At 35.8% G+C, this 27,565-nt stretch overlaps 1 protein-coding gene across 2 annotated transcripts in view; it reads right to left on the reverse strand.

Moving 5' to 3' along the window:
• GRID2 (glutamate ionotropic receptor delta type subunit 2) overlaps positions 1-27,565 on the reverse strand; it is a 1,443,376-nt gene that overhangs the window by 541,142 nt on the left and 874,669 nt on the right. For both annotated transcript variants that reach the window (XM_042984179.1, XM_042984178.1), the window contains 2 exons: positions 22,122-22,295; positions 13,744-13,905 (listed from right to left, as the gene is read on the reverse strand). In XM_042984179.1, coding sequence (XP_042840113.1) covers positions 13,744-13,905; positions 22,122-22,295 — 336 coding nt within the window. The remainder of the gene's footprint in view (positions 1-13,743; positions 13,906-22,121; positions 22,296-27,565) is intronic.

The following is a 27,565-nucleotide window of genomic DNA, read 5'->3' on the forward strand; positions in this document are numbered from 1 at the left end:
TTGGTAAACAAGAACACCCTGTAAATAAACAGGAGTCCAAGAAGGCAGAGGACACACTGAAAGATGCCAGACACAGTGCTGTGCCCTGGTGCCCTCATGTCTCATAAGTTAATTTCAGAGAGAAAAATCCCTGACAGAAGGAAAATACTACATTTTTTACCCAGAAAAGAAACATAATGGTAGATAAATACTACAATATAAGATGAAGAAGACCACAAAAAAATTAAAACGAAAAATAAAAACTTCACTGGTGTGAAATGTTTAGGAAAATTTGAAGTTGCCATATAACATTTCTACGTGTATATATGAGCGTATATGTGTACATATGTGTATTTACATATGTATACATTCAAATATTCATTCATAGTAGATACTTGGAGCAAACTGAGAGTAAACAGGATATTACTAGTAATCTGATCATGCTATCTTATCTTACAGGAAAAGAAACTGAGGTCCAGACCAGTTATTTGAGGAGCCTGAGCTGAATCCTCTACCCTGTGCTTCATACCTTTTCCTCTAGACTATATAAACTGTGTGTCCAATATAATGTATGTATATCCCAGTGGACTTATATAAACTGTGTGTCCAATATAACGTACGTATATCATAGCGGACTGCTCAAAAAATCCACTATATTTTATACACTTCAAATGCCCTAAAGCCAGAGAATATATTGACACGTCCACAAGAAGCCCTATTTTAAGGGCACACGCTGCATTTTAAAAGTTCTGGTAGCAAAAAAAAGTTTATTTGCACACGTTTTATAAAAAGGCTATATTATATTCCAAGTCAATACTGTTGCTGGTAAGTCAGATTATGATTTCCTAAATTATCTCTCTCTTCTCCAGGTTCGTAAATTCTATATGGCACACAAAAAACAAAGTAATATGTTTCCATTCCTCTAAGTTTACAAATTAAATAACAACAATAACAACAAAATCTTCAACTTATTAGAGTTATTTTTCTCCAAGCCAGATGCCTAGAATCTTCTTTTGTCCCCTCACATTTATGTTAAATCACCAAATCTTATTTCAATCACCTAAATCTCTCTCAAAGACATCTATTTCTATCCATCCCCATGACCATCACCCTTAGTTTCCTTCGAGTTGGAGCACCAGCCTCTTTACTGGAGTTTTCTCATCCAGTCTGTATTGGTCCAGTGGCAGCTGCCTCGTGGATTCTCCACTTGGCAGCCACTGAGTGATATGATTTTGTCACTCCTGCTCCCATTTAATATACCTCAGTAGCTTAACCTTACCCCTTGAATAAAGTTTAGGAAATTTAACGTGGTTTTCCCTTCATGATCTTTCCCTGTCTACCTTATTTTAGCTAATAAGGAACCGTGTCCCTACTCTACATTTATTCTAGCTACCCCAGTCTTATTCCAGGTGCTTAAATGTGCAAAGCACTCTTTCCTCCAATCCTGAGACAACTCTGTTGCCCTTGCATGAAACATTCTTCCTCCCCATTCCTGGAATACTCTCCTTTTCTTTTCTTGGCTAATAACTACTCATGTTACATGTTTCCACTTATCTGTCATTCTTATACCTAAGTAGGTCCTCCAGTCACATATTTCCAGAACAGTTGGTGTTTCCCCTTTTGTAGAATTGATCACACTCGTACTATTTTTAATACTTCTATTTTCCTTCCTTATTTTGTGATCTCATGGTACAGCATATGGTAGTGCTCAGTAAATATTTGTTGAATGAATACATTACCATATAAGAATTAGAATAAATTCAATATTTTTTCCATTTCAAAGAATACTTTTTTAAAAATGTTTATTTATTTTAAGACAAATGAGAGACAGACAGAGAGAGAGAGAAGAGAGAGAGAGAGAGAGGAGGGGCAGAGAGATAGGAGAGAGAGAATCCCAAGTTGGCTCCATGCTGTCAATGTGGAACCTGATGCAGGGCACAATCTCACCAACAATGAGTCGTGAGCAAAGCCGAAATCAAGAGTTGGCCGCTTTACTGCCTGAGTCACTCAGGTGCTTCAAGAATACTTTAGATATCAACATGCATCAAGATCTCTTTTAGGGACACTTTTAGTGTGGAGCCTGCTTGGGATTCTCCTTCTCTCTCACGCTGCCCCTCCCTTGCTCACACATGTGCACTGTCTTTCTCAAAATCAATACATAAACTTTAAAAAAAAAGATCTCTTTTAGATAGATTTGGTACCAATACAAGAAAATATATTGGTACTAAATGATTTTAGATACTGACACAAGGGTTGATATGTTCTATTTTCTCACACTTCGTATTTAAAAAAACCACTATTAGGGCGCCTGGGTGGCTTAGCTGGTTAAGCATCCGACTTCAGCCCAGCTCATGATCCCACAGCTTATGGATTCGAGCCCTGCGTCAGGCTCTGTGCTGACAGCTCAGAACCTGGAACCTGCTTTGGATTCTGTGTCTCCCTCTCTCTCTGCCCCTTCCCCACTCGCGCTCTGTCTGTGTCTCTCAAAAATGAGTAAATGTTAAAAACAAAATTTTAAAAAATCACCATAAAGGATTTAGCAGAAATTGATCAATTATGCCAATGCAGAAGTATTTGATTTAAGGATCTATCAAATCTTGGTTGTCTTACTCATGTAGAACACACAGAAAATGTCAGTGCTTTTATATGTAATCACATATTTTGAGTGTAATATTTTTCTTAGTTTTTTTTAATTAAAGAAATTTGAATTTTTGAAAAATTTTTTTAATATATAAGCCTTTTCTTTCTAAAACTCAGGTCTCATCTTTGTCATATCCATGTTCAAAAATTCTTTAGGGTCTTTTACTCATCTACAAAATAAATTCCTTTCCTCAATATCTTTTCAGTCTAGACTAGTCTCTCTATGCATTTTATCCACTCTGGTAAGTTAGTCAATTGTTGTCACTGTCCACATGATTTATTCAAATAGATATGTCAGCTAGAGTGCTCCTACCACCTGACATGTCCTCTTCTCCATAGCTTTACGTATCTTACACCTGTTAATTTTCAAGTTCCCGTTAATATGCTACCAGTTTCATGAAAATTTTCTCATCTGTTTTCTGTGTTTTGGGTCGGGTTCCCAGGGAAATAGCTCTGAAATGATTTGCTTGTCTGCAGGAGGTTATCAGAAGTGCTCCTAGGAAAAGCACTTGCAAAGGAGTACAAGAATAAGGGCCACAAAGGGAGAGGTGACACAGTGATGGAAATACAGCAACAGCTGAGGTGATGCCATGGCCAGTCTGTAGTAAAATAACTCTTCGGAGTTATTCCACTTGGAGGCATGGAACTCAGACCATTGTGCAATGACCAGTCACTGGATGCATGCAATTCCAGGAAGGGAGTGGAACAGCTCCCTGCTGCCCAGAGCAGTTCCTGCACAGAGGCTAGGTGTCAGCCTTCCCAGGAAGGAGCACCTCAGCTGAGAAATGGGGGTCTGCACAGTACACTCTAAGATTCCACGGTGTCCTATTTTTGCCATGCTTGGGGCCTTTTGTTGTCTCTCACCTTAGAGTACAGCTGTTTTCATAATAATGCCAATATTCACTACTAGGCTCTAAATTCTTTTTTGGATAATCACATGAAAGAGTTTGAATAATACATTCCACACTACAGACATTTGATAAATGTCTGTTAAAGGAGTGATAAATACATGAATGAACAGACTGTACTCTTGGAAGCTGAATCAACATTAAAAATAAGAAAAAATAGAAAATCATCGCCGTTTAATTTTAGAACAAGTCTGTAAATAAAAATACTCTGCCCACATTGCCTGGTGTAATATTATTCCAGAGTCTAAGGAAGGTGGTATATTTGTATGGATTAAACTGGTTTCTAAATGTCCCTGGTTTTCAAACTGTGTTTCTAAGAACCAGTTGTGGTGGGAGTCCACCTGGGGAGGTCCTCCCCACTCTCTTCCAGAGCTGCTCAGCTTTTGTTTTACTTATTATTTAGTTTAAAATGTTTGAAAGTTTTCTCTAGGATATATGACATCAACAAGTCTAAATTATACAACATGAAGAGTCCTTACCAAAATATATATTCCAATTAAATGTAGCTTCTCATAATAAAGAATGCATATGTGTGCTAACAAACGTTTTGTCACAAGAGCTTTTAAAAATGCAGTCACTCATCAATTCAGCTCCAAATTCAAGGCATTTGAAAGAGCCACATTGACAGACACTAAGATATTGTTAACATAATATTTGCACATGGTACTTACACCTTTGATTTCTTGGGGTGTGTGTTTTCTTTAGCCAAATGAATCTGACAGTAGTGAATAAAAGCTACCATTATGAACAAGAAAAAGGGTCAATTGTATGGTATACAGAACACAAGGCTGGAAGCCAAACAACTTGGTACTGAAACTAATTAGCTTTGTAAACAACCCTTAATAAGTCATTTAATTTTTCTGAGGTCCAGTTTTCTCCATCTTAAAATTGGGGAAGGGTTAACTTTATTTGACCTTGCTACTCTAAAATTGTAAGGGTTACTAATGAATTCTAAAAATGAAAAAAAAAAAAAAAGTAAAACAAAACGTATTGGAAAGGTACACTCTTTATCTAATTAAAAAAATATCCTTTCAGGGGTTCCTGGGTGGCTCAGAGCATCCGACTCTTGGTTTCGGATCAGGTCATAATCTCATGTTTTTTGAGTTTGACCCCCCGTGTTGACCTCTGCGTTGGCAGCACAGAGCCTGCGTAGGATTCTCTCTCTCTCTCTTTCTTTCTATTTTTCTCTCTCTCTCTCTCTGACCCTCCCCCACTCAACACTGTCTTTGTCTCTCTCAAAATTAATAAAAAACTTAAAAAAAGAATTAAAGAGGGGCGCCTGGGTGGCGCAGTCGGTTAAGCGTCCGACTTCAGCCAGGTCACGATCTCGCGGTCCGTGAGTTCGAGCCCCGCGTCAGGCTCTGGGCTGATGGCTCGGAGCCTGGAGCCTGTTTCCGATTCTGTGTCTCCCTCTCTCTCTGCCCCTCCCCCGTTCATGCTCTGTCTCTCTCTGTCCCAAAAATAAATAAAACATGTTAAAAAAAAAAAAAAAAAGAATTAAAGATATCTTTTTAAATACTACCTTTGATATATTTAATAGCAAAATACTTGTGGCATATTTATAAAACTAAGATTCTATTTACTATCAAAATTATGGAAGTTTAGAAGTGGAAGCTAAAGCAGTTAGCCAAGAAAAGTTTTATTTTATTATTTTTTTAATTATCTCTATAACTTACTTAGAAAAAAAAGTTTTTCATATTACAATAAAGTGGCAGACATTAACCTAGAACTCGATCATTTCCAATCATTAATTCCATAAGAACTAGCTTCTAGAAGGAATTATGTTTGACTGCTATAACAGGGAAAAAGGCTCTGGTTTAAACTCTTATCTCATATTACAATAATCCCTAGCATATGGATGCTTGCTATTAGAGAGTTTAGCAGAAAACCGAAACCAAAACCAAAAACACCAAACCAACCAACCAACCGACCAACAAACAAAAAACACCCAGACTGCCATCTTCAAAAACACTGACATCCTGCTATCTGTATATATGTACAGATTAAAAGCCCTGGTGCTAAAAATGTCATGGCAAGAAAATAATTTCTACTGTGTATGTTGCAAGTTGGCACCATGTTTTTACTCAAAATGTGTGTGTGTGGGGTAATGAAAACATACACTTTATGAAAACACACTTTACTAAGAAAACGGAACCCAAGTTAAAACATTTTTATGGAGCCAGATAATGATCTTAATCTATTTCTGCTGATGGCTGCAGCGGCAGCTGATTGGCCTATATGCCAAACATATATGGATGCAAATGCAATGCCCAAGTGCAGACAAGCAGAACACACAGCACTATTCACAAAAGATTCAGGGCAAGCAAACAGCTTTTCTAGTCACTGTCAAGACGTCATCATCAGACAAAGCACGAAGTGCTTCGTCAAACATATCTTTGGTAATTGCTATGTCAGAGTGTCCTTGAATATCTTCAAAAAGTTGTGAGTATTTTAGAGCTGATGTTCTTACATAAAATAAGTTTTTTCAGTGCTTCAGCTAACTCTTCTTTCCATTTCGGAGAGGTGGCACTCATTTCTGTGGTAAGAAGAGATGTCCACAGTGCCAACCCAGGGTTTCTGCTAAGTGAACTCATGAGTCCAGCTATCAAAAGTATACAGAAACCATTCCTCAGCTACTACCAATCTTCTGCATTCTCCTCAAATCTACATAAGCCTGGATGAGAGCCTGACTGGATTCCCGGCTCAGCCAAGACACGACGGTTCTGTGAGCATAAGCAATGTAATTCTTCAGTGCCGCCATGTTTGTGAACCTCTTCTCCACTTGCTCCTTGCTCTGGTAGTACAGAGCCACACGGTGGTGAATCAGATCCTTGTCATAGGCTTCATCCTGCGGGTCCAGGATGAGGAAGATCAAATCAAACCTTGATAATAATACATGAGGTAGCTGTATATTACCAATGGTTGTGTTTTTTAGAATTCCACTGAGACTCCATAGAATTTGCTGCTGCCAGGATAAGGGTGCATGCATCGAGCTGATCAATAATCCCAGCCTTTGCAATAGAGTCAGTCATCCCATGACTTTGTGCGATGTTGATCTTGTATTTTCATTTATCTTCACAAACATCAATACAGCAGATGCTACTGTCACTCAGGACAAAGGTACCAGTCTTCAGGCCCACATGCCTTATCTCAAGGTCATTCCAGTATATATATATATATATATACACACATGCAGAAGCTGGAACTTACTGGTCTTTGGGTCACCACACATCAGGATGTTGTTCTCAGCACAAAGTCTGACCCTTCCCATGTGACTAAAATCTTTCCTTTTTCCAAGGAAAAGCTGAAGCAAGATTCTCCCCTTTTTAAATCATCATGTTCTTACAAGCTTGGAGCTGAGGCTGAATCAAGGATCTCATAAATGCCTTCTTTTTTTGTAAAGTTCTTTGTGCAATTCCACATGCTTCTCTGAAAAAGTTTCTGTTCTATATCTTCATCTACTTCTTTATGCAAATGTTCTGCATCAATTTTCTGATAATAAATGTCATCAATGTGGATTTTGTGAACAGACTTCACATTACTCACTCTTGAATGGACTCAGTAAGTAACATTACAGATAGACGTCTGTAATGTTTATTTTGTCCCCAGGTTGAACCTTGCCAACAAGATCATTGTGAGCAAAAAGGATGGCAGTGTGAGGCATTTGCCTTGCAGGCATATTTTCAGGAGACTCTTGAAGTTTGATCATCTGCTTTCCTGAGAACACAGAGTGGTTATGGGTGAGCACTCACCCACATGGGGCTCAGTGATTAAGCCATGGTCCATCTCCACCAAGGCAGTGGAGGGGGTGGTGCACACCTGGCATTGCAAGAAGGACTTCTGCATCTGGAAGCAGCTGGGACATCCTAATCAACATGCCACTCATGGTGATAGACTGGTTAATGCCTTCAAGTTCAGGTTTCTCATGTAATTAGTCTTCCACACATTAAATCTGATGTTCTAAGATTGAGTCAGGTAACTGTCAAAGAAGATCTCATTGATAGCCATGCTAAAGTTGAGTGGCAGATGGGCTGTCTGTATAGATTTTTGCAAATGATTTCATTTGTTCACAGTTTACACTTTAAGATGACTCCTCAGATGATTATTTTGAGCATCTTTTCATGTGTCTTTTAGCCATTTGGATGTCTTCTTTGGAAAAAATGTTTATTCATGTCTTCTGCCCATTTCTTCACTGGATTATTTGTTTTTCAGGTGTTGAGTTTGGTAAGTTCTTTATAGATTTTGTATACTAGTCCTCTATCTGACATGTGATTTGCAAGTATCTTCTCCCATTCCATCGGTTGCCTTTTAGTTTTGTTGGTTGTTTCCTTTGCTGTGCAGAAGCTTTTATCTTGATGAAGTCCCAATAGTTCATTTTTACTTTTATTTCCCTTGTCCGTGGAGATGTGTCAAGTTAGAAGTGGCTGCAGCCCAGGTCAATGAGGTTGTTGCCTGTTTTCTCTTCTAGGGTTTTGATGGTTTCCTGTCTCACATTTAGGTCTTTCATCCATTTGAATTTATTTTTGTGTATGGTGTTAAGAAAGTGGTCCAGTTTCATTCCTCTGCATGTTGCCATCCAGTTCTCCCAGCCCCATTTGCTACAGAGACTGTCTTTTTTCCACTGGATACTCTTTCCTGCTTTGTCAAAGATTAGTTGACCATACATTTGTGGGTCCAAATCTGGGTTCTCAATTATATTCTATTGGTCTATGTGTCTGTTTTTGTGCTAATACCATGCTGTCTTGATGATTACAGCTTTGTAGTAGAGGCTAAAGTCTGGGATTGTGGTGTCTCCAGCTTTGGTTTTCTTTTTTTTTTTTTTTTTTTTTTATGAAAAAATCTATTTAGCAAATAGTAATTAGTACATTGGGTTTCTTTTTTTTTTTATTTAATATATGAAATTTACTGTCAAATTGGTTTCCATACAACACCCAGTGGTCATCCCAAAAGGTGCCCTCCTCAATACCCATCACCCACTCTCCCCTCCCTCCCACCCCCCATCAACCCTCAGTTTGTTCTCAGTTTTTAACAGTCTCTTATGCTTTGGCTCTCTCCCACTCTAACCTCTTTTTTTTTTTTTCCTTCCCCTCCCCCATGGGTTTCTGTTACGTTTCTCAGGATCCATATAAGAGTGAAACCATATGGTATCTGTCTTTCTCTGTATGGTTTATTTCACTTAGCATCACACTGTCCAGTTCCATCCACGTTGCTACAAAAGGCCAGATTTCATTCTTTCTCATTGCCACGTAGTATTCCATTGTGTATATAAACCACAATTTCTTTATCCATTCATCAGTTGATGGACATTTAGGCTCTTTCCATAATTTGGCTATTGTTGAGAGTGCTGCTTGGTTTTCTTTTTCAACATTACTTTGGTTATTAAGGGTATTCTGTGGTTCCATACAAATTTTAGGATTGCTTGTTCTAGCTCTGAGAAGAATCCACATTGTGATACCACCACACATGGGTCAAAGTGGCTAAAATTAACAATTCAGTAAACAAGAGATGTTGGTGAGGATGTGGAGAAAGGGGAACCCTCTTGCATTTTTGGTGGAAATGCAGACTGGTGCAGCCACTTTGGAAAATAGTGTGGAGGTTCCTCAAAAAATTAAAAATATAATTACCCTACAACCCAGCAACAGCACTGCTAGGAATGTATCAAAAAGATACAGGAATGTTGATTCATAGGGGTGCATGTATCCCAAGTTTACAGCAGTGCTATCAACAATAGCCAAGTTATGGAAAGAGCCCAAATGTCCATCAGCTGATGAATAGATAAAGAAGATGTGTTTCATATATGTGTGTGTGTGTGTGTGTGTGTGTGTGTATAATGCATATATATGTTAATATATATATATATATAATATATATACACATATATACACACACAAAGGAATACTATTCAGCAATAGAAAAGAATGAAATCCTGCCATTTTCAACAATGTGGATGGAACTTGAGGGTATTATGCTAAATGAAATAAGTCAGTCAGAGAAAGACAGACACCATGTTTTCACTCATGTGTGGAATTTGAGGAACTTAACAGAAGACCATGGGGGAGGGTAAAGAAAAAAAATAGAAACAAAGAGGGAGGCAAACCATAAGAGGTTCTTAATAACAGAGAACAAACTGGGGGTTGGTGGGGGTTGGGGCAGGGAAAGGGGGTGATGGACATTGAGGAGGGCACTTGTTGGGATGAGCACTGGGTGTTGTATATACGTGATGAATCACAGAAATCTATTTCTAAAGCTAAGAACACACTGTATACACTGTATGTGAGCTAACTTGACAATATATCAGATATATAAAAATAACATGACTCCCCAGTTATATCAATATCCTTATCACTGCATGCACAAAGGCCCAGCAATGTCTATGGCAACATTTTCTTCTTTATCAAGACAGTCAATAAAATGTTGAAGAAATCCCCTTAAATTTTCTTTGCACATTGCCATATTTATGTATGTTGCTCAAATCACAAGTTTTGGCCTAGAGACTGCTCACCGGCCACTGTATCTCTGTTGCTGGCTCATCCTGCAAATTCACCTACAAACACTTTCATGTAGATCCCCACATCAGGTCTCTGCCTCTGATGTGCCACTAACATCACAGCTTAAGGTTCCCTCTTCCCAAGAGCTGGAAGTGCCACATGTGAGTGGTGAATTAGCATTAAAACTAAGATGAAGAATTGAAGAATGCATCAGATGAGAGCTGGAAAATACTGTGTCCTGCATGTCAGGGTTCTGCAGGTCAGCTCTAGGCCAGGTTGGTATCAGTTGCATCTCTTCTGTAGAGGTTGAATCCTCACCTCTACGTCTCAGAGAAAGATATGACCTGATATCGTCACCTCAAGCAGGGAAAAGTGGCCACCTCTGAAGGACACAGAGCTCTATGGTGTACCTGACAGCCCCCAAGAAAAGTTTTTTAAAAGTTCAAAAAATACATAAAATATTAGAATTAGGTGACAACATTAATTTTACTTGAGGATGGTATCAATGTCCACTTGAAAAGACAAGAGAATAAACTACAAAGAAAGAGGTGAGAATCAGGACTCAAGTTTCAAGAGTTGATCAGCTTAATCACCAAATATATCAGACATCAACCACTACCTTACACACCTACAATATGTAGTTGGAAAACATAATGGAAATAGATTATATTCATGATAGTGTCACACGTGCAGATATACATAATCAAAACTTCATAAAATTTTAGGAGAAATATAATGAAAATATGTATGAAGGACACTGTAAGTCTTTACTGAGGGCTATAAAAGATGACTATATGGATAGATACCATGTCCATGGATAGGTAGACCCAATATTTTACAAAAATATCATTTTCTCAAAAATAATCTAAAAATTCATATAAATAGCATGGCTTCAAGGTCACTGATAATACCTTGGAGAAATAAACATTTGAGAATTAGCCTCTTTTTTTTTTTTTAAAGAAGAGAAATGTGGAAGTACCTGTTCTATAAATTCATAAAATAAACTGTAAACCTTCAATTTATGGAAACCGCTATCTGCCCCTGTATAAATGTTCTGGACATTTACAGTACTTATGTCAGCTGCATTGCTTTTTTATCTCTTTTGTCTCACCCCGTTAAAAAGAATAGAAATTAATTAAGGGACAGGCCCTCATTCTTTCACTTCGTTGTCTCCATGCAGTAGCACAGAGGCTTTGTAAAGTATATACGGCATGCCTTTCATAGAGACACGCAGGGGTTATTTGAATGTAATTAAAAATTTTATTACTAGAATATTCCCACTGTAATAAGGAGCCTGACCTCATTTGTGATGTTTGGCTGCTGATTTCTTTCTAAGCTTTGGTCTCCCTTTCCCCTGTGGCTCCACATTTGGACAGGCTGATCAACAAAGCTCATCCCGCAACTTTTTGTCTGATACCAGTTGGAAATTTAAGCCTTGAAAATCTCTAGCCCAAGTAAATGGGAACTTTCCCCAGTCCTACTTCCTAGTCACTACCTGGGCCCAGCCCACTCCTGCTGCTTGGTCAAGCCAGCCTGGACATTCCTGAGCCCACTCTGCTCTCCTGGGAGTTCCTGTATGAGTAGTAATCTTTCTCTCAAAATTTTTTGGTATGCGGAGTATTATCAGCCTTGGCATATGAATGGGATGACCAGAACACTCATATGAGGCAAAGTTATGACTGGAAAAAAAAAAAACCTCCATTTTTTTTAAGTCAATTTGAAATGTGGAACAAAAAATAATGAAACTGAGCATGTGACTCTTGCTTTTGGGGTTGTAAATTTAAGTCCCACGTTGGGCATAGAGTTTACTTAAAAAATAATGTAACTGAATATCTGCAATGACATATATCATTCAAACTTAGTCTTTAAATACACTGAATGGATATATTTCTTTAAAAAGCATCATTAGGCTGAAAGCTCACCAGGACAAATATATAAATATCCCCCCCCCAAATAAATGTCATAATTATCATATTATTGTTTTGATTATACATTTTCCAGCAGCAACATTTTATATATTGAACTATTCCATAAGAACTACCTACATATTATGGTATCTTTATTTCCTTCCCGCTAATACTTTCACTAAGTAAGTATCTCCTAAGCAACCTCCCAAACTATTATTCTGTCTTTGTGAGGAGGCTTCAGAAGAATGAATATATTCAAGTTCCTGCATCCTAGCCAAAGCCTGAACTAATAAATTGGCAGGATCAGAATCATGTTCAACAACTTCCCTTGGATTCATACCTGCCAAATCTCTACATGGACAGATAGGGAGATCTTGGCAACACCTTGAGTTTAGATTTGACTTATTCATATTTTAGTTGAAATATCTTACTCTGCCAATATATTCAATGCATTTGATTTTCAAGTACTTCTGTTGATAAGTGACTAAATTCTCATTAAAGCGATTCTTTTTACAAAAAGGAAACATATCAAGAGAAAGATCCAGGCTATTCTCCATTTGCAACATTTCTTTCTTCCACTTCTGTTTTTTTGTACCTCTAGTTCACTTCTAATGATAGATGTTTAGGTTTTTCTCTGGCTTTTCTAAATGCATTCACATTTCTTTCAACTAGCTATTTCTTTTTTTGTTTCACAAGAGGAAGGCAAACACGTGCAGAGAGGAAAAGGATGGGTAAAATAAAGAACATAAACTTCTCAATGTCTGTCTTCTTTGTGTAAAGGGTACAGGAGACATTTGTTTGTTTTATTAATCATTTCATTTTAAATCCAAGAAGCTGTGCGAGACAGACAGAAAATGCCAGCAAGGATGACATGACAAAGAGGCTAATAAACTGCAGAATTGCTCAAACCATTGAGAGAAGCCTAACAGCATAAAGTGCCTCCTGGGAACGGAGCAGGTACTGAGCCAGAGCGGGTCACAGCCAGGCTAAACACCACACTGACAGTGAGGAAGGAGAACACACCACATAGCTAAAATAGTTCCTAAATGCTGCAAAATAGTACTGCTTATGAATTATATCTTGATTATAAGATAAATTAAAGATCATTGCTTCTAATGTCTTACCATGTATCATGTAATTGAAAAACAGTGACGGCTTGTGTTTATTTTTTTCAGTTCATGGTGCATTTAAATTTTTTTTTTAATGTTTGTTTGTTTGTTTGTTTGTTTATTTATTTATTTATTTATTTAGAGAGACAGACAGAGTGTGAGCGGGACAGGGGCAGAGACAGAGGGAGACACAGAATCTGAAGCAGGCTCCAGGCTCCGAGCTGCCAGCACAGAGTCCGACGCGGGGTCTGAACTCACAAACCAGAGATCATGACCTGAGCCAAAGTCAGACGTTTAACCAACTGAGCCACCCAGACGCCCCTGATGGTGTATTTTAAAGAAAACAAACAAACAAACAAACAAACAAACAAACACAAGTATTTGTATTTGTCACAGGCACCAAAATAATTTGAGTATTTCTAATACTAATGGTATAACAAATACAATTCAAATAATTTCAACCACTAACTATACTCGTGTAATATATCCTTACAAATAGGTAACGGCTCCTTGTTTTATACATGCATGTGACTTTCTGACCTTGTTGTTGTTGTTGTTTTTAATATTTTACTCATCTATTACACTGTTTTGTGCTTTGGACTAACAATGTTGGTGACAAAAAACATCCTTTTGAAAGATATGCCCTCAAAAATGATTTACTGTATCCCTTTACATGAAAATTAAGGAGAGTGAGACGTTAGTCACAAGTTACCTTCTTGATAGTCTCCAGCATGGAACGCCCTCCCTGCCAGGGCTTAGAGTTCTTTCTGATGCATGACAAACTTGCCATGCTGTGCCATTTTCGGTCCTCCAGTTTCTTATGAAAAGCATTAGCAAGCAGAAGCACCGTGTCATATATGTAAAGGTTTGAAATCTGAAAAGACATTAGACAGTAATCATTAGAATCACTGATGCCAACCATCAAGAATTAGGAGAAAATCATCAGCTCAGCTGCCTCCGTTCATGTCATAGATGGCTGGTTTACTGGGTTATTTATTAAGCAAAAGGTTTCTTTTTTCATTTCCTGGGCAATTTTGCCGTTGACAATGAAGTCTTGTCTGATTGTATGCCTCAATTGCTTTTTCAGCTTATTTAGGTGTGAAAGAGAAGATAAAAAAGAAAAGTTTCGACAGAGGCAAGGCTGTTAGTGTCAGACCTTAGAAAATCACTGGCCCTTATTTCTTTCTGAAGAGGTAAGGATCTAAGGGCTTCAGATTGGAAGGGCAAACTGAATAATACATTTCTGAATATGTCAAGTCTTTGCATTCTGATTATTCAGATGGAGAAATATCAACTCGATCTTACATATAAAATAAGTGTCATAGGTGCTAAAAAAAAAAGAAGAAGAAGAAGCAGCAGCCATGTGTGTATATGTGCATGTCTATGGGGATTTGGTAATGAAAAAAATGAGGAAACGCATGGCCATTGATAAAATTACAATTATCAAGGATCTACACAACATTATCTAGGTATACACATGCATTCTAATTCATTAACATGACAGATACCATTATAAATAAGTGACCATATAAATAAATATAAATAACTGTGAATATGTATTTAAATTAATGCTTTCTTCTTAAAGCAATCATGTTATTATTTTCCTTCTATATAAATTGCAAAAAAGAGTCATGAAAATTGTCACTATGATCTGTTGCATTCTTACACTTACTCTTGACAGAACTAATATCTATGCTGTCATTTGTAGAAGGTGTTTATTTTTCAAAGAAATTAGAACTTATTCAGAAAACATAAACATCAAGAGATATCCAAAGTCAATAAAGGCTGTTAGATGTTTTATTATTACTCCTCTGAAAGAAAAATGCAACATAAAGTAAAACAAAAATGAGAAATCAATGTAGCTATGAAAGTTAAATCCATCTTAAGGTATTTAAATTTCTTCAGCTTTTTAAAAGTATCTTGGTATCACAGTTTTTTTTTCCTGAAAATAAAAGGGACAATATGTTGACTGCCCTTTGCTTATAAGTAATTATGAAGGAATCTTATGAAATTGTCTGCCCACATCACAAAATGGCACTAAATTTCAACTACTGGGATGACAGTTTAATGCTATGAGAAACTGTTAATAAGCACTTCCTAATAGTGCCTTGTGAGTTTTCTTTCTTTACTAGGTGAATCTTTAATCATTTGTGTATATCAAACATCGTTTTATATGTATAACACTAATGGAAGGCAGGCCTTTCTTAAAAGAGACATTGCATACTCTCATGCACTATGTGAAATACCAACTTGTTATTTAAAAGGAAATACTGTTTTTAAAATTGTTTAATGTTCATTTATTTTTGAGAGATGGAAAGAGACAGAGTGTGAGCAGGGGAGGGGCAGAGAGAGAGGGAGACACAGAATCTGAGGCAGGCTCCAGGCTCTGAGCTGTCAGTACAGAGCCCAAAGTGGGGCTTGAACTCACGAACTGAGAGATCATGACCTGAGCCGAAGTTGGATGCTTAACCGACAGAGCCACCCAGGTACCCTTGTTCTTTGTAAGGAAATAGTAAGGCAGGCTATCCTCACCTTCACCTCCCTGCCCTTACCCTGCCAGATAATTACTAGACAGACTAGGGGAGTAGCTTAAATCTGCAATGAATGAAGACTTGAAGATAAAAGTAGTTGATGAATCAAAATTCAGTCTGAATTAGACTGTGAAGACCCAAAAGGAAAACCTTTTGACAATTTCTCAATAATTTGCAATAATCTGGCCGCTTTTAACCTTTCTTTGCTTCACTGCCTCAATCTTGCTTGCTCTTATCTCTCTAGCTTTATTTGGCTTCTTTCTCTGACTGATTGCTTTCAGTGTATATATGAAATTGTTGGAATAACACTCTTTGATGTCTTGTTACCTTTCTCCAACCAGTTAACATCTAATATCCAATTAACAGGTCAGAAGTTAGGAGAATCCTATCCTGACAACTTCTCAGGACCCTACCAGCTTCCAGGCTAACTGGGCAGTCTCCTTTGTCTCCCATAACACACGCATGCCTGTACTGGAACATATCATAATTCTAAGATTTCTTAATCTGGTTTTCCCACTAGAACATGAGCTCCTTCTGGATAGGGGCTCATCATGTACAAATTTTCCCCCTTTGTACTTTTGTTTCCTAGCGGCTAGCACACATTCTGATAAATAGTTGTCAAACAAAAGAAGATGAAGAAAAGAAAGGCAGGTTTAACATCAGGCATGTTTGACAGAAGTCAAGATGTGAGAAACCTGACAACTTGGGTTCCATCCGAATCTTGACACTGTGGTGGCACAGTGTCTTCTGTGAGCTTTGAGGCATGTACCTTGAGCATCCACGCTGTTCCTAAAGACGAGTGCTTTGCATTTGATATATATGACTGGTGTTTTCAACAAAAACTGCCTCTATTCATTTGCCCACCTTCCAAACTGTGGGATCGAAAGGAGGTAGTGACATTTTGTGAGCTTTCAATTACTCCTTCCATTACTTCTATCTCAGGAAAGCACCTGTTCTGTTTTGAGGTTCATGCTCTTTCCTATACTATACTTTAGAGTTCCTTTCTGTTATCACCTACTCGTCTCTTGGCCACTCTGTATTCATGAGGTCTTTGACTCCTCTTTCACAGTGATTCCAAACTTTTGCCCAGCATTAAAAAAAAAAGTCACTGCAATTTCTACAGAGATGAATTTGACATCTACTCTGGCTACATCTAACACAAATGACTATCACTGGACACAAACACATACCTCCTCTAACATCTTAAACTCCATTTTCCCACCAGCTGACCAATTATTTCCCTCTCACTCTCACTACACGTGTTTTCCAACTTAACTGAGCACCAGCACCCACCTTCTCTATCTGACAACCTTCTGATATTTGATAACATCCATCACTTGCCCTGAAACATTCTCTTTCCTTCAATTGTTCATCATCTTGTATAATTTCTAGGCTGTTCATCATCTCAGCATTTTTCTTCTTTCCTTCTCTTTTTTTTTATGTTCCTGTTCAGAGTTTAGAACTTATAAACAACACATTATTGCAGATACAATCTGACTAGAACAGAATAGTATAAGGTTATGTCTCTTGATCATAGCAAAATGCTCTGACATGGAGGCCAAGATTACACTGAAATGGTGTAGAGCAAATAAGACTTGTGCTGTGTTCAAACAAAATTGGCCTTCATCTCAATAACCTTAAACAGCTGTCAAACCAGGTCTCATCCAACTAGACTTAGGGTAATGACTTTGAGCCTATACTTTATCTCTTTGAAACTTCAACTTTTACGTTTATTATTTGGGGAGTATTAATAATTTGGATCTTGATCATACAGCCCAGAATAAGGTTTCTCTCCTAGCTTTATGTCATTTGCAAATCTGATAGGCATACTTTATTCATTTTTATTTGTGTAATGGTAAACATTTGAAAATATAAGTACAAGAACAGTATTTTTGGATGACCATAGAGAGTTCCTCATACTTCAAGAGCAGAATGTTTATCACTGTGGTTGAATGTTCTTCTAGTTCCATAGTTCCTAAATTGAAGTAAAATAAAGTATAGATATTAGAAGTGCTCAAAGCTACAAAATATATCTGAGCCATGTTGTAGGCATATCAAATTTGCTCAAAGATTTGGAGAATAAGAAAAATAACTAGTAAACTATTTGAAAAATTACTTCTAATTTTAAATAAACTCATGTTATGAGTTTATCCTTTTAAGGATAATAATGAGACTGTCTATATTTTGAATTTTTTAAATTTCCTTCGAAAAAAAAATCTGAAAACAGAGTGTTTACTACTATCTTCTATTCTTAGGAGTCCTTTATTGAAAATCTTTGAGTGACATCAATCTATCTAGACTTTTTAATGCTTCCCTATAAGATTTTGTGCTTTCCTATAAATTTTCCTTAAAAAATGTCAAACACAACATAAAAATCAACATACAATAAATAGATTTATAAAATTCTCTCAATATAAACAATTAGTAAACAGGATTTGACTTGCCAGTGCTTGTTCTTAAGAGAGTCCTATGGTCACATATGAAGGACCCCAAATGATATACTTAATAATACATTCTACAGTTTATCCAAATAATTCATCAACCTTTAATATACTACACTCTGTCAGAATCTTTTTTCCTTCCTTTTGAAATGTGGAACGATATACCAATTTCACGTACTGGGGTCTTCTTCTGAGGTATTTCTCTAGTATTTCTAAATTAAAATATTGTGATCGTATCTACCACTTTATTTACTATTCTTAACAATTATTATTTAAGCTTCATTTAAAAATTTTTTTTAACATTTATTTATTTTTGAGACAGAGAGAGACAGAGCATGAACGGGGGAGGGGCAGAGAGAGAGGGAGACACAGAATCGGAAGCAGGCTCCAGGCTCTGAGCCATCAGCCCAAAGCCTGACGCGGGGCTCGAACTCACGGACCGCAAGATCGTGACCTGAGCCGAAGTCGGACGCTCAACCGACTGAGCCACCCAGGCGCCCCTAAGCTTCATTTTAAAGCAGTAAGGTATACTCTTACCATATCCAAATCCCTGCTCTTTAAAAAAAAGTGGTTTAATTAAAAAAAATTTATTCTAACTTTTCTAATTTGAAGACAATTTTTCTTAGATGGAGATGACAGAAGCAAACAAACAAACCAAACAAACAAACAAAAACCCTGACTTTTCTATTTTCTCTCCATTAGCAGCCAAGCTAACATTAGTTTCACCAAGCAGTGAAAGACTCACTTTCTTCTTGCTTCATATATTGCTAAAAACTTTGTTTATAGAGCTAAAAGTTTCCTTTAACATTTACTTTGCAACTTCAACTCATCCTGGATTTTAGTCTTTCTGGCACTAATTTAAAGATTTGGGAAACTAGTTTTTTGTTCCTTCTAAACCTTTTCTTTCTATGTACATTAAATTAAGTAACAGCCCAAAGATCTCTACACAGGCCCACTGTACCCTCTTCTTCCCTGTTGTACTGATTATTGTGATCTTATAGTTCGGGTTTCCATTTTACGGTTGGGTCTCTATTTTTAGAGCTCTCTTCAGTCATATTTTCATACCTTTATTTTGCTACTTTTAATAGTACCCAGCTGATAAGATAAAGGTCTGTCTGTGGACATATTTACCTGCATTTTTTTATTAGCTCCAAGTTGAGAGGGTTACTTCTCCAAAGGAAACCTGTACTCCCCAATTTTTAATGCATATTATCTTGTTGTTTTTCTTTAACTTCAGTAAGATAAAATTTTCCCCAAGGTAAGCCTCTATATCAAATGCTCTGCTTTTAGTGGAACATCTTAAATTCAACAGCCCTACATTTAGATACATTTAGATTTAGATACTTAATCATATAAATCTTCACATATAAAAGATTCTGTCAATTTTTCTTTTATACATTAACTATTCTGTCAAAATTTATTACATATAATAGGGAAATTACTATGTAGTAAATCCTCAAAGAAAAAGTAATTTTCTTATTTTCTTCCATCTGTGGGTTTGAAAGGAGTAAGACGAAGGTGGGGATAAGAGGTGTGGTGCTTCCTGTACATCCTTAATTTATCATATAGGTCTGGGGGATATGAAGATGAATAAATAAATAAACAAATAAAATATTTGCTCCCTGATTTCAAGAAACTCATTAACAGAATCAGAAGGATTGTGCTTTTAGGTGAATGTGCTTTACAATACTATGTAGTCCGTCCATTGGTGGGAATGCAAAATGATGCAGCCACTCTAGAAGACAGCATGGAATTTCCTCAAAAAGTTAAAAATAGAAATATCCTATGACCCAACAATTGTGCTACTATGTATTCATTCAAAAGAAACAAAAATGCTGATTCAAAGGGGTACACTACCCTGATGTTTATAGAAGCATTATCAACAATAGCCAAACTATTGATAGAGCCTGAGTGTCCATTGGCTGATGAATGGATAAAGAAGATTTGGTGTATATATATTCAATAGAATACTATTCAGCCATCAAAAAGAATGAAATCTTGCCATTTGCAATGACGTGGAAGGAGCTAGAGTGTACTATGCTAAGTGAAGTAAGTCAGGGAAAGACAAATACCATGTTATTTCACTAATATGTAGAATTTAAGAAACAAAACATAAACATATGGAAAGGGTGGAAGAGAGAGAGGGAGGGAAACAACCATAAGAGATGCTTCACAAGAGAGAACAAATTGAGTGTTGATGGAGGAAAGTGGGTGGGGGATGGGCTAGAAGTGGGCAGTGGGATGGGGGTGGGGGGATGGGTATTAAGGAGGGCACTTGTTATGATGAGCACTGGGTGTTATGTGTAAGTTATGAATTGCTAAATTCTCCTGAAACCAATATTACACTATATGTTAACCAACTAGAATTTGAATAAAAATTTGGAAAAACATACTGTGTAGTTACTTTCTACTTTTCCAATTTGTACATTTCCTGCCATTTCCTTTGACGAGATAGCCTTTAATATTTCAAATTTTTCTTAAGCAAAATTCTATGTTTTTACCCATTTAGAATTCTATCGTTTTCATATCAATCATACTCATGACCAATTAATATGAAAAGATTGGTCATTATAAGCATATCTGTAAGACTGGCATTAAAATTTAAACAGGTCTTGTTTAGGCTCTAGAGTGGCTTAGTTTAACCATTGTCTTCTCCTTAACTACATTCAAAGGCACAAATATTCAAGAAGAAGCAAAGCAGTGTGGTAGGCATGATGGAGGAAATAAAGATAGATGTGTACTTTATGGGATTTTATGATACCAGATCCTGGGGGAGACCTATTCTACAAAAGCCTAAAGCCTAGTTGGGAACATAAAGTTCTGTGGGCAATGCTCCTGGAGCTAGCTACCTGGTAAACATAGCTGCTCCTTAGGTTGACTGCAAGTATGAAGAAGTGATTGGATCAATAGTAATTCATCTAAAAAAAAAAAATCCACAGGTGACTAAAGATAGAAAAAGCGTGGAGATGCTTTTTAAAAGAATGGGTCATTTTTACAAAATCACCTGATTTATCTAGTATTACTGGGGATGAATTAGTTCTCATAGGGTTATATTTCTAAACTGTTCAAACTGAGTATCTCTAAGCACTAAAACACTTTTGATAGTAAACGTTGTGAAGGAATAGTTTTCTAAAACATATATTCTTCCAACTTCTGAAATTGACCAATACTTTAATTTTTGTTATCTCAGAATTACTATTTAAATACTACGTCTCTAGCAGTATACTACAATTATACCCTTAGGAACTGTTTTAGGACACAGAGTTCTTTTTATAAGGCAAGTCTACATTGATAGGATATTTGAATTAGTAGATCTGATTGATTTATTTTTCTTGTCTCTTGCCTTGCTAGAAAGTACTCCTTATGGCTTCCTACTATTGATGTGTCTGCTTTTTTTTTTTTTAACACCCTGTTCAAATTGACATATTAAAATTTCCAGTGCAAAGGAAATAAAACTAAATGAAACAAAATCTGATAGCATTTTCCTTAAGAAAAAGAAAATGGATTCTAGGTGAGTAGTTAAAGGACATCCTTATGAGTAAACTGCAGGCACCTGATGTTCTCTATTTTGCTGCTCAGAGATTTTATTTATTTACCTTCGAATTCTTTGTTGTATTCTGAAGAGCAAAGGTTTCAGCCATATCCTTTCTGGTTTGGATAGGAATATATAGCACTATAGTATCTTTTGCATTTCTAAATAGTTTTTTGGTGAATGTCTTTAAACTAGAGAGTAATCTTTAAAAATATATTTCTATGTCCTTGTTATACAGAAAAAAACAAGCAAATTTATTAGCATAATAATTTGCCATCTGGCATTAAGGAATATCAATCACAAATTCCAACACAGTAAATGCTATGGATCTACTTGCTGGGAAGGAAATAACTTTTATGTATTTAATTTTTTTTAACAAGTATATATTTTGCTACAATGAGGTCAAAAAGATCAAAGACACAAATTGTTAGGACTCCTGCATCAGACTTAGAAAATTTCCAGAGGAAGAGAATAGCTCAGAAAATGGAAACATGTATAATTCTAAATCTAAAACAACTCAAAGAGCTCTCTCTACAATTGGCCAACAAAGCACCTTGAGAGAAATACTGTAGCACTTAGAATATACCTCCATATTCTGAGCAAATGGATCCTTTGGATCACACAATGTTGAAGATATTCGATGGTTGCCACGGAAACATCGCTGACTTATATTCTGGGGGACTGGAAATGTCTGCCGAATGATTGTTAACCTTCCAATTGACCTTCTTACAAGTTCCTGAACATCCACATCATTTATTTCCTATAAGATAAAAAATGGAAGGATTAGAAATGCTATAATAAATAATAAATAGAAACACAAAACTATTAAAGAGTTGTTATCTGTAAATGCTAAGAAATTCATTACTGTAATGCATTTGCTAGTGCTTAGTACACATCCAAATAAAAACAATACATGTTCATTAAAATGATCAACTCATTTGTAGGTGTTGTTTGTATGTTAAATTATATCATTAAAGCCTAAGTAATTCTAAATGGAGCAATTGATTAAATGCACTTTATTTAGGAATTTTGTATTATATTGAACACTTTAGAAAATATTTGTCTAAACATTGAAAAAGGTCATAAATTAAGTGCATTTCAAGGTACTTTGAGTACCCAGAAGAGAGTTGCAATGTAAGCATAATATATATTGTTCTTAGCAATGAAAAATGGGGCTTTTAAATAAAGCAAGTAGAGAAAGTAAGAGACATTTAAAAAAAGATGTTCCTAATTATTTCTTAGAACTACTGGTATTAACTCATACATTTCTCTTGGTAAAGAACAGATTAAACAAAGTGTTCCAAAAGATGAAACATTTTGTATTAATACAATGTGAACCAGGATAGGTAAATGAAAAAGAATACCCAGTGTTCTTTTTCCAAATTGATGTTATTTTGCATATGAGTATTTGCCAAACTCAAAGAACATATTTTTCTACTTCCTTCTCCCCCCACTTCCTAACTCCAGACTTAAATTTTAAGGCTTGGCTCAATCATGGATGTAGAAGCAATAAAAATGAAATAATATTTTTACAACTTAACATCTGTTCTAACTGGAATTAGTCAGACTACAAGTGATCAGAATAAATTTTAGTTTGAAGGCAGTCTTTACTAAAGCAGTTTGTTCTTCACAGTGTCCATTCGGGACATTTCAAACCAATGAAGCCTTTGCAATTAACATATTATTGGTTTCAGTAGATTCTTATGGTAACAGAAATAAAAGATTTGACATAAGATAAATTTTGGACTGCAGTGAGAATTTCGGTTTTGATTCAAAGAATCATTACAGAGTAATGAAAAAGAAATGGACTATTTATTTACAGGTATAAGTTGTCTTCTTTTCCTTTCTAGATTAATTACATATTATTCCTAAAGCCTACATTAGAGCTTTAAAACTCATTCCTTATTTTTTCAACTTTACAAAATACAGATTTTCTGAAAATAAAACAAACCTGCCATCAGCTGTATCCAGTATAATATCATGGATTTCTGGTCAACTAATCCTTAATGTACCATGAAAAATGTTTTTTTCTCATTTAAAATGCCATCTTTTATCCTTCAGTTTGTGTAATTTCACTAGCCATCAGGAACACTATCTGACAAAAGGCAGGTCACCTTTTAATTATCTATCATCCACTCACAAAGCGGAATTAAGCAGTGTCTTATCAACTCTATTTTAAGCCTGAAGTTTAACCAGAGGTCTTTTCAAATTAATTAATATTGCTACTGAGTATCTTTACATTTTTTTATTAATTTTTTTTAAATTTTTTTATTTATTTTTGCGACAGAGAGAGGGCATGAGCAGGGGAGGGGCAGAGAGAGAGGGAGACACAGAATCCGAAGCAGGCTCCAGGCTCTGAGCTGTCAGCACAGAGCCTGATGCGGGGCTCGAACCCACAGACTATGAGATCATGACCTGAGCCGAAGTTGGACGCTTAACTGACTGAGCCACCCAGGCACCCCTCTTTACAATTTTTTTAATTCCATGTCGCACAGACAGGAATTTTCATTTAAAAGACAGTAAGAGGTTCTATCACTTTTCTCAGATTAATAACTAAGTTTTCATATATATGTGGTCTTTTTTTCTTTTAGTAATACTAAGACTTATCAACATGTTGTCAAACAGCACCATGTCTATCTGCTCCAACCATGAGCACATTAGTATAAAAACATACATTAACTCTCTACTATATATTTGACAAAATACTAAATACATTATGTGTTGTCTCATTTTCTGCTAAAAACTACATTCTGGTTCAGATACTATTATTCTTACTTTATAGATAAAGAACCAGAGAAATTCCAAAGTCTTCATTCAAAATATTCTTTATTCATGGTATGAATGTCACCAAAGACACTCTCTAAAGTAATTATACAATCCATATCTCCTTACGGGAATTATTTAGATTAATATTCATGAATGATAGGAATTAAAACTATAAAGATATATTATTCTAGTATTTAACAGCCTGATGATTCTATAAGGAATAATAGAATAATCTATCATGAGCCAAAGTCTTTAAGAGGACTATTTTCAAGCCCACAAAAAGAGATGATTACCTTTTACAGGTTTTGAAAGCTGAAGTTATCAGGAGTCTAAGCGACTAAACTATATCTGAGGAAATGTCAATTTAAGTTGAATATATTTTGCCTATTATTATTTGGGGAAGGGAAAAGGAAGTAATTTTCCGGGAGGAAAGAATCTGCCATTCTGAATGAAGGTAACAGACAGTTTGTCTCAAAAAATTCACTTGCAGTTTTAGTTTTGACACCTGATCTCAAAACTAGTTTGATAGTGATATGAAAACTTGATTAGGCAGCTATTTTATATTTACAGAACTTTACTTCTACATTTCAAAAGGTGCATTTCAAGAGTGACAGAGGCAATGCTATGTAAACACTGAAAGTCAAATGAAAATCTATTAAGAGATCCTTTTAAATGAAAAAAATTCATAAGTAAACTTCCATATTAAAATATGGACTATTGTATAATCTGTTAGAATCTACATTGTTCTAATACTCTGAACTTTAAAAAAAATGTTTAAGCCCCCATATTTTAAAAAGGAACCACGTGAAGAACCAGTTCAAATACTCACTCTCCCAAGCCCAGGGCCTCCAAATTATACTAATTCTCTATAAAGATATACAGATATGTTCTGAGTTTTAAAAAACTTAAAGAGGCTGAAAAATAAAATTTTTGTCCTTTTTGTATTCCTTATATGAGTACATTTATGAAATAAGAATTAATATTGCAATAAAATTTAAAAATATGTTTTGTTGTACTTAAATTCTGTCTGTACTTCTTTGGGAGCAAAGCATATAGTCTTTTTTTTACCCCTAAAATAATGTACTTAGATAATAAAAAAATTGCTGAGATTCAAGTCAATATATTCAAGAAAATATTCTTATTCACTTTGTTGTGATAGTTTAATACAGAGTAAACCATAAGAAAGAAGAAAGAGGAAATGCTAAAATACTTGTTGGGGATACAACTCCAACCAGAAACAGCCATTTCCCAGAACAAATCTTTTAGGAGAATTGGATCACTCCCAAATCTTTGTAGTGTATCAACGTGGGTTTAAATTAATGAATTCCAGAGAAAGGAAGACTCAAAATCATTAGATCAGATGCCAATCTATACTATTAAACTGTCTCAGAGAAGGGACCCTCTTTTTTCCCCATTTTAAAAAATCTCTTAACATCTAACAAAGCTTCTGGTTCATAATAGGTATTCACTAAACGTTGATAAACTTAAAAATGAATGAATAGGGGCATCTGGGTGGCTCAGTCGGTTAAGTGCCTGACTCTTGATTTCAGCTCAGGTCATCATCTCATAATTCGTGGGTTCCAGCCCTGAACTTTCATCATGGAGCCTGCTTGGCATTCTCTCTCTCCCTCTCTCTTTGCCCCTCCCCTGCCTGCATGCTATCTTTCTCTCTCAAAATAAATAAACTTAAAAAAAAAGAATGAATAAATGAATGAATGGCAAGACTTCACCAAACAATTGGTGATAGATAGATTGATAGATTCTGTATCTATTGATAGATTACTGAAATTTTAAGTGTAGAAACTGGAATGCTTTAATAACCTCAATACGACCAAATAAACCAAATAAACTAAACTAAATAGTTTAACAAATAAACCAAATAAACTAAAATATTTTAGTTGTTATTAAGCAGTGTACTATGTAGCACATTTGAAAAGATTATGCTTTTTGTTGTTGTTTTTGCTAATGTTTATATTCTTCATGCTTTGGCGAAGGTGATCCTTTGATGCTTCCACAAAGTTTAACATTAATGTGAAATAATTACACAAACATAATGCTGAAATATGAAACAAAACCAATTGAAGGCTATACACCAGAAGGAAGTGCAGCATAATGGCAACTTTCTGCTTGAGAGATTGGTAGTGAGCAGTTCAATTAATCCCTAAACTGGGAAAAATGAACAACATCCTTTACACATATAGGATTTTTAAATCTCAACAACGATAACAACAACAACAACTTCTAAACTGCAATACTCAGGTGCAGCAATTAAGCTATTTAAATGAGAACTCAGGTTCAGTATTATCAGAGAAAAGATGGTGCTTATAGTATTATCCTTCTTGCATCTCTAAACAGTGTATATCATTCTATCAGAATTTATAACTTTTGTAAAACTTAAATAAAGTGCCAGGCCATCTGTTTCAGGACCCTGAGGGGATGGCAATACTTATATGGAAAGGCTGTTCTCAGTTGGATTCACTGATTGCAGGGAGAAGATAAATATCATTACCAACTACTAACATATGATTGATTACACCATATGAGCTAGCACAGCCCCTTATTATTATAGCACTCTTAATGCAAAGGGAAAAAAAATATTGTTTTCAAGTCTGTACATCAATTTGTATCAAGATGCACAAAGCCAACTTTGATTTATAGTGCCTCTCTTAAAAGCTATTGGTGCAATAGATTAAATAAATGTTTGCAACCCATTTAAAATTAGCAACAAAATAGTAGCTACACAAACCAAACTAGACAAATTCATGTCTTCCATGTTCAAATGAGCATTTGCATATTGTTAGATTTTGTGTGTGTGTGTGTGGGGGGGTGGTTGTTACTTTTACAGTTTAACTTCCTAGCAAATTTGAGAAATCCATGTTTCTTCTTTCATGGAAACTAGAATAAATTTGACTCATTCATTATAAATTTGTATGAGCAACTCACAAATGAAGTAAAGGTAGTGAGAATCAAGTTTCCTAAGGCATTTTTCAGAGAAAATGAGGTAACAGAATGGAATCAATTGAAAAAAAAAATTGACAGTAGATACATGGATAATGGTTTTTGTTAGAAATGAAAATACAGAAAATATGCTTGATCTCTTGAGTATGAACCTAGTTTACGCAAAAATAATAACAAATATAAATTGTGGGCTGTCAACATCAGATTTTTCAGAAGCTCAGTGGTATTGACATGCCCCAAAAATGACACCTCTGCTCAAGGACTAGTAAGAAGAGCTGTAGGTAAAGAGGACACAAGTGCTTCAGT

Source organism: Panthera tigris, chromosome B1 (assembly GCF_018350195.1).
Source record: "Panthera tigris isolate Pti1 chromosome B1, P.tigris_Pti1_mat1.1, whole genome shotgun sequence".
Lineage (NCBI taxonomy): Eukaryota > Metazoa > Chordata > Mammalia > Carnivora > Felidae > Panthera > Panthera tigris.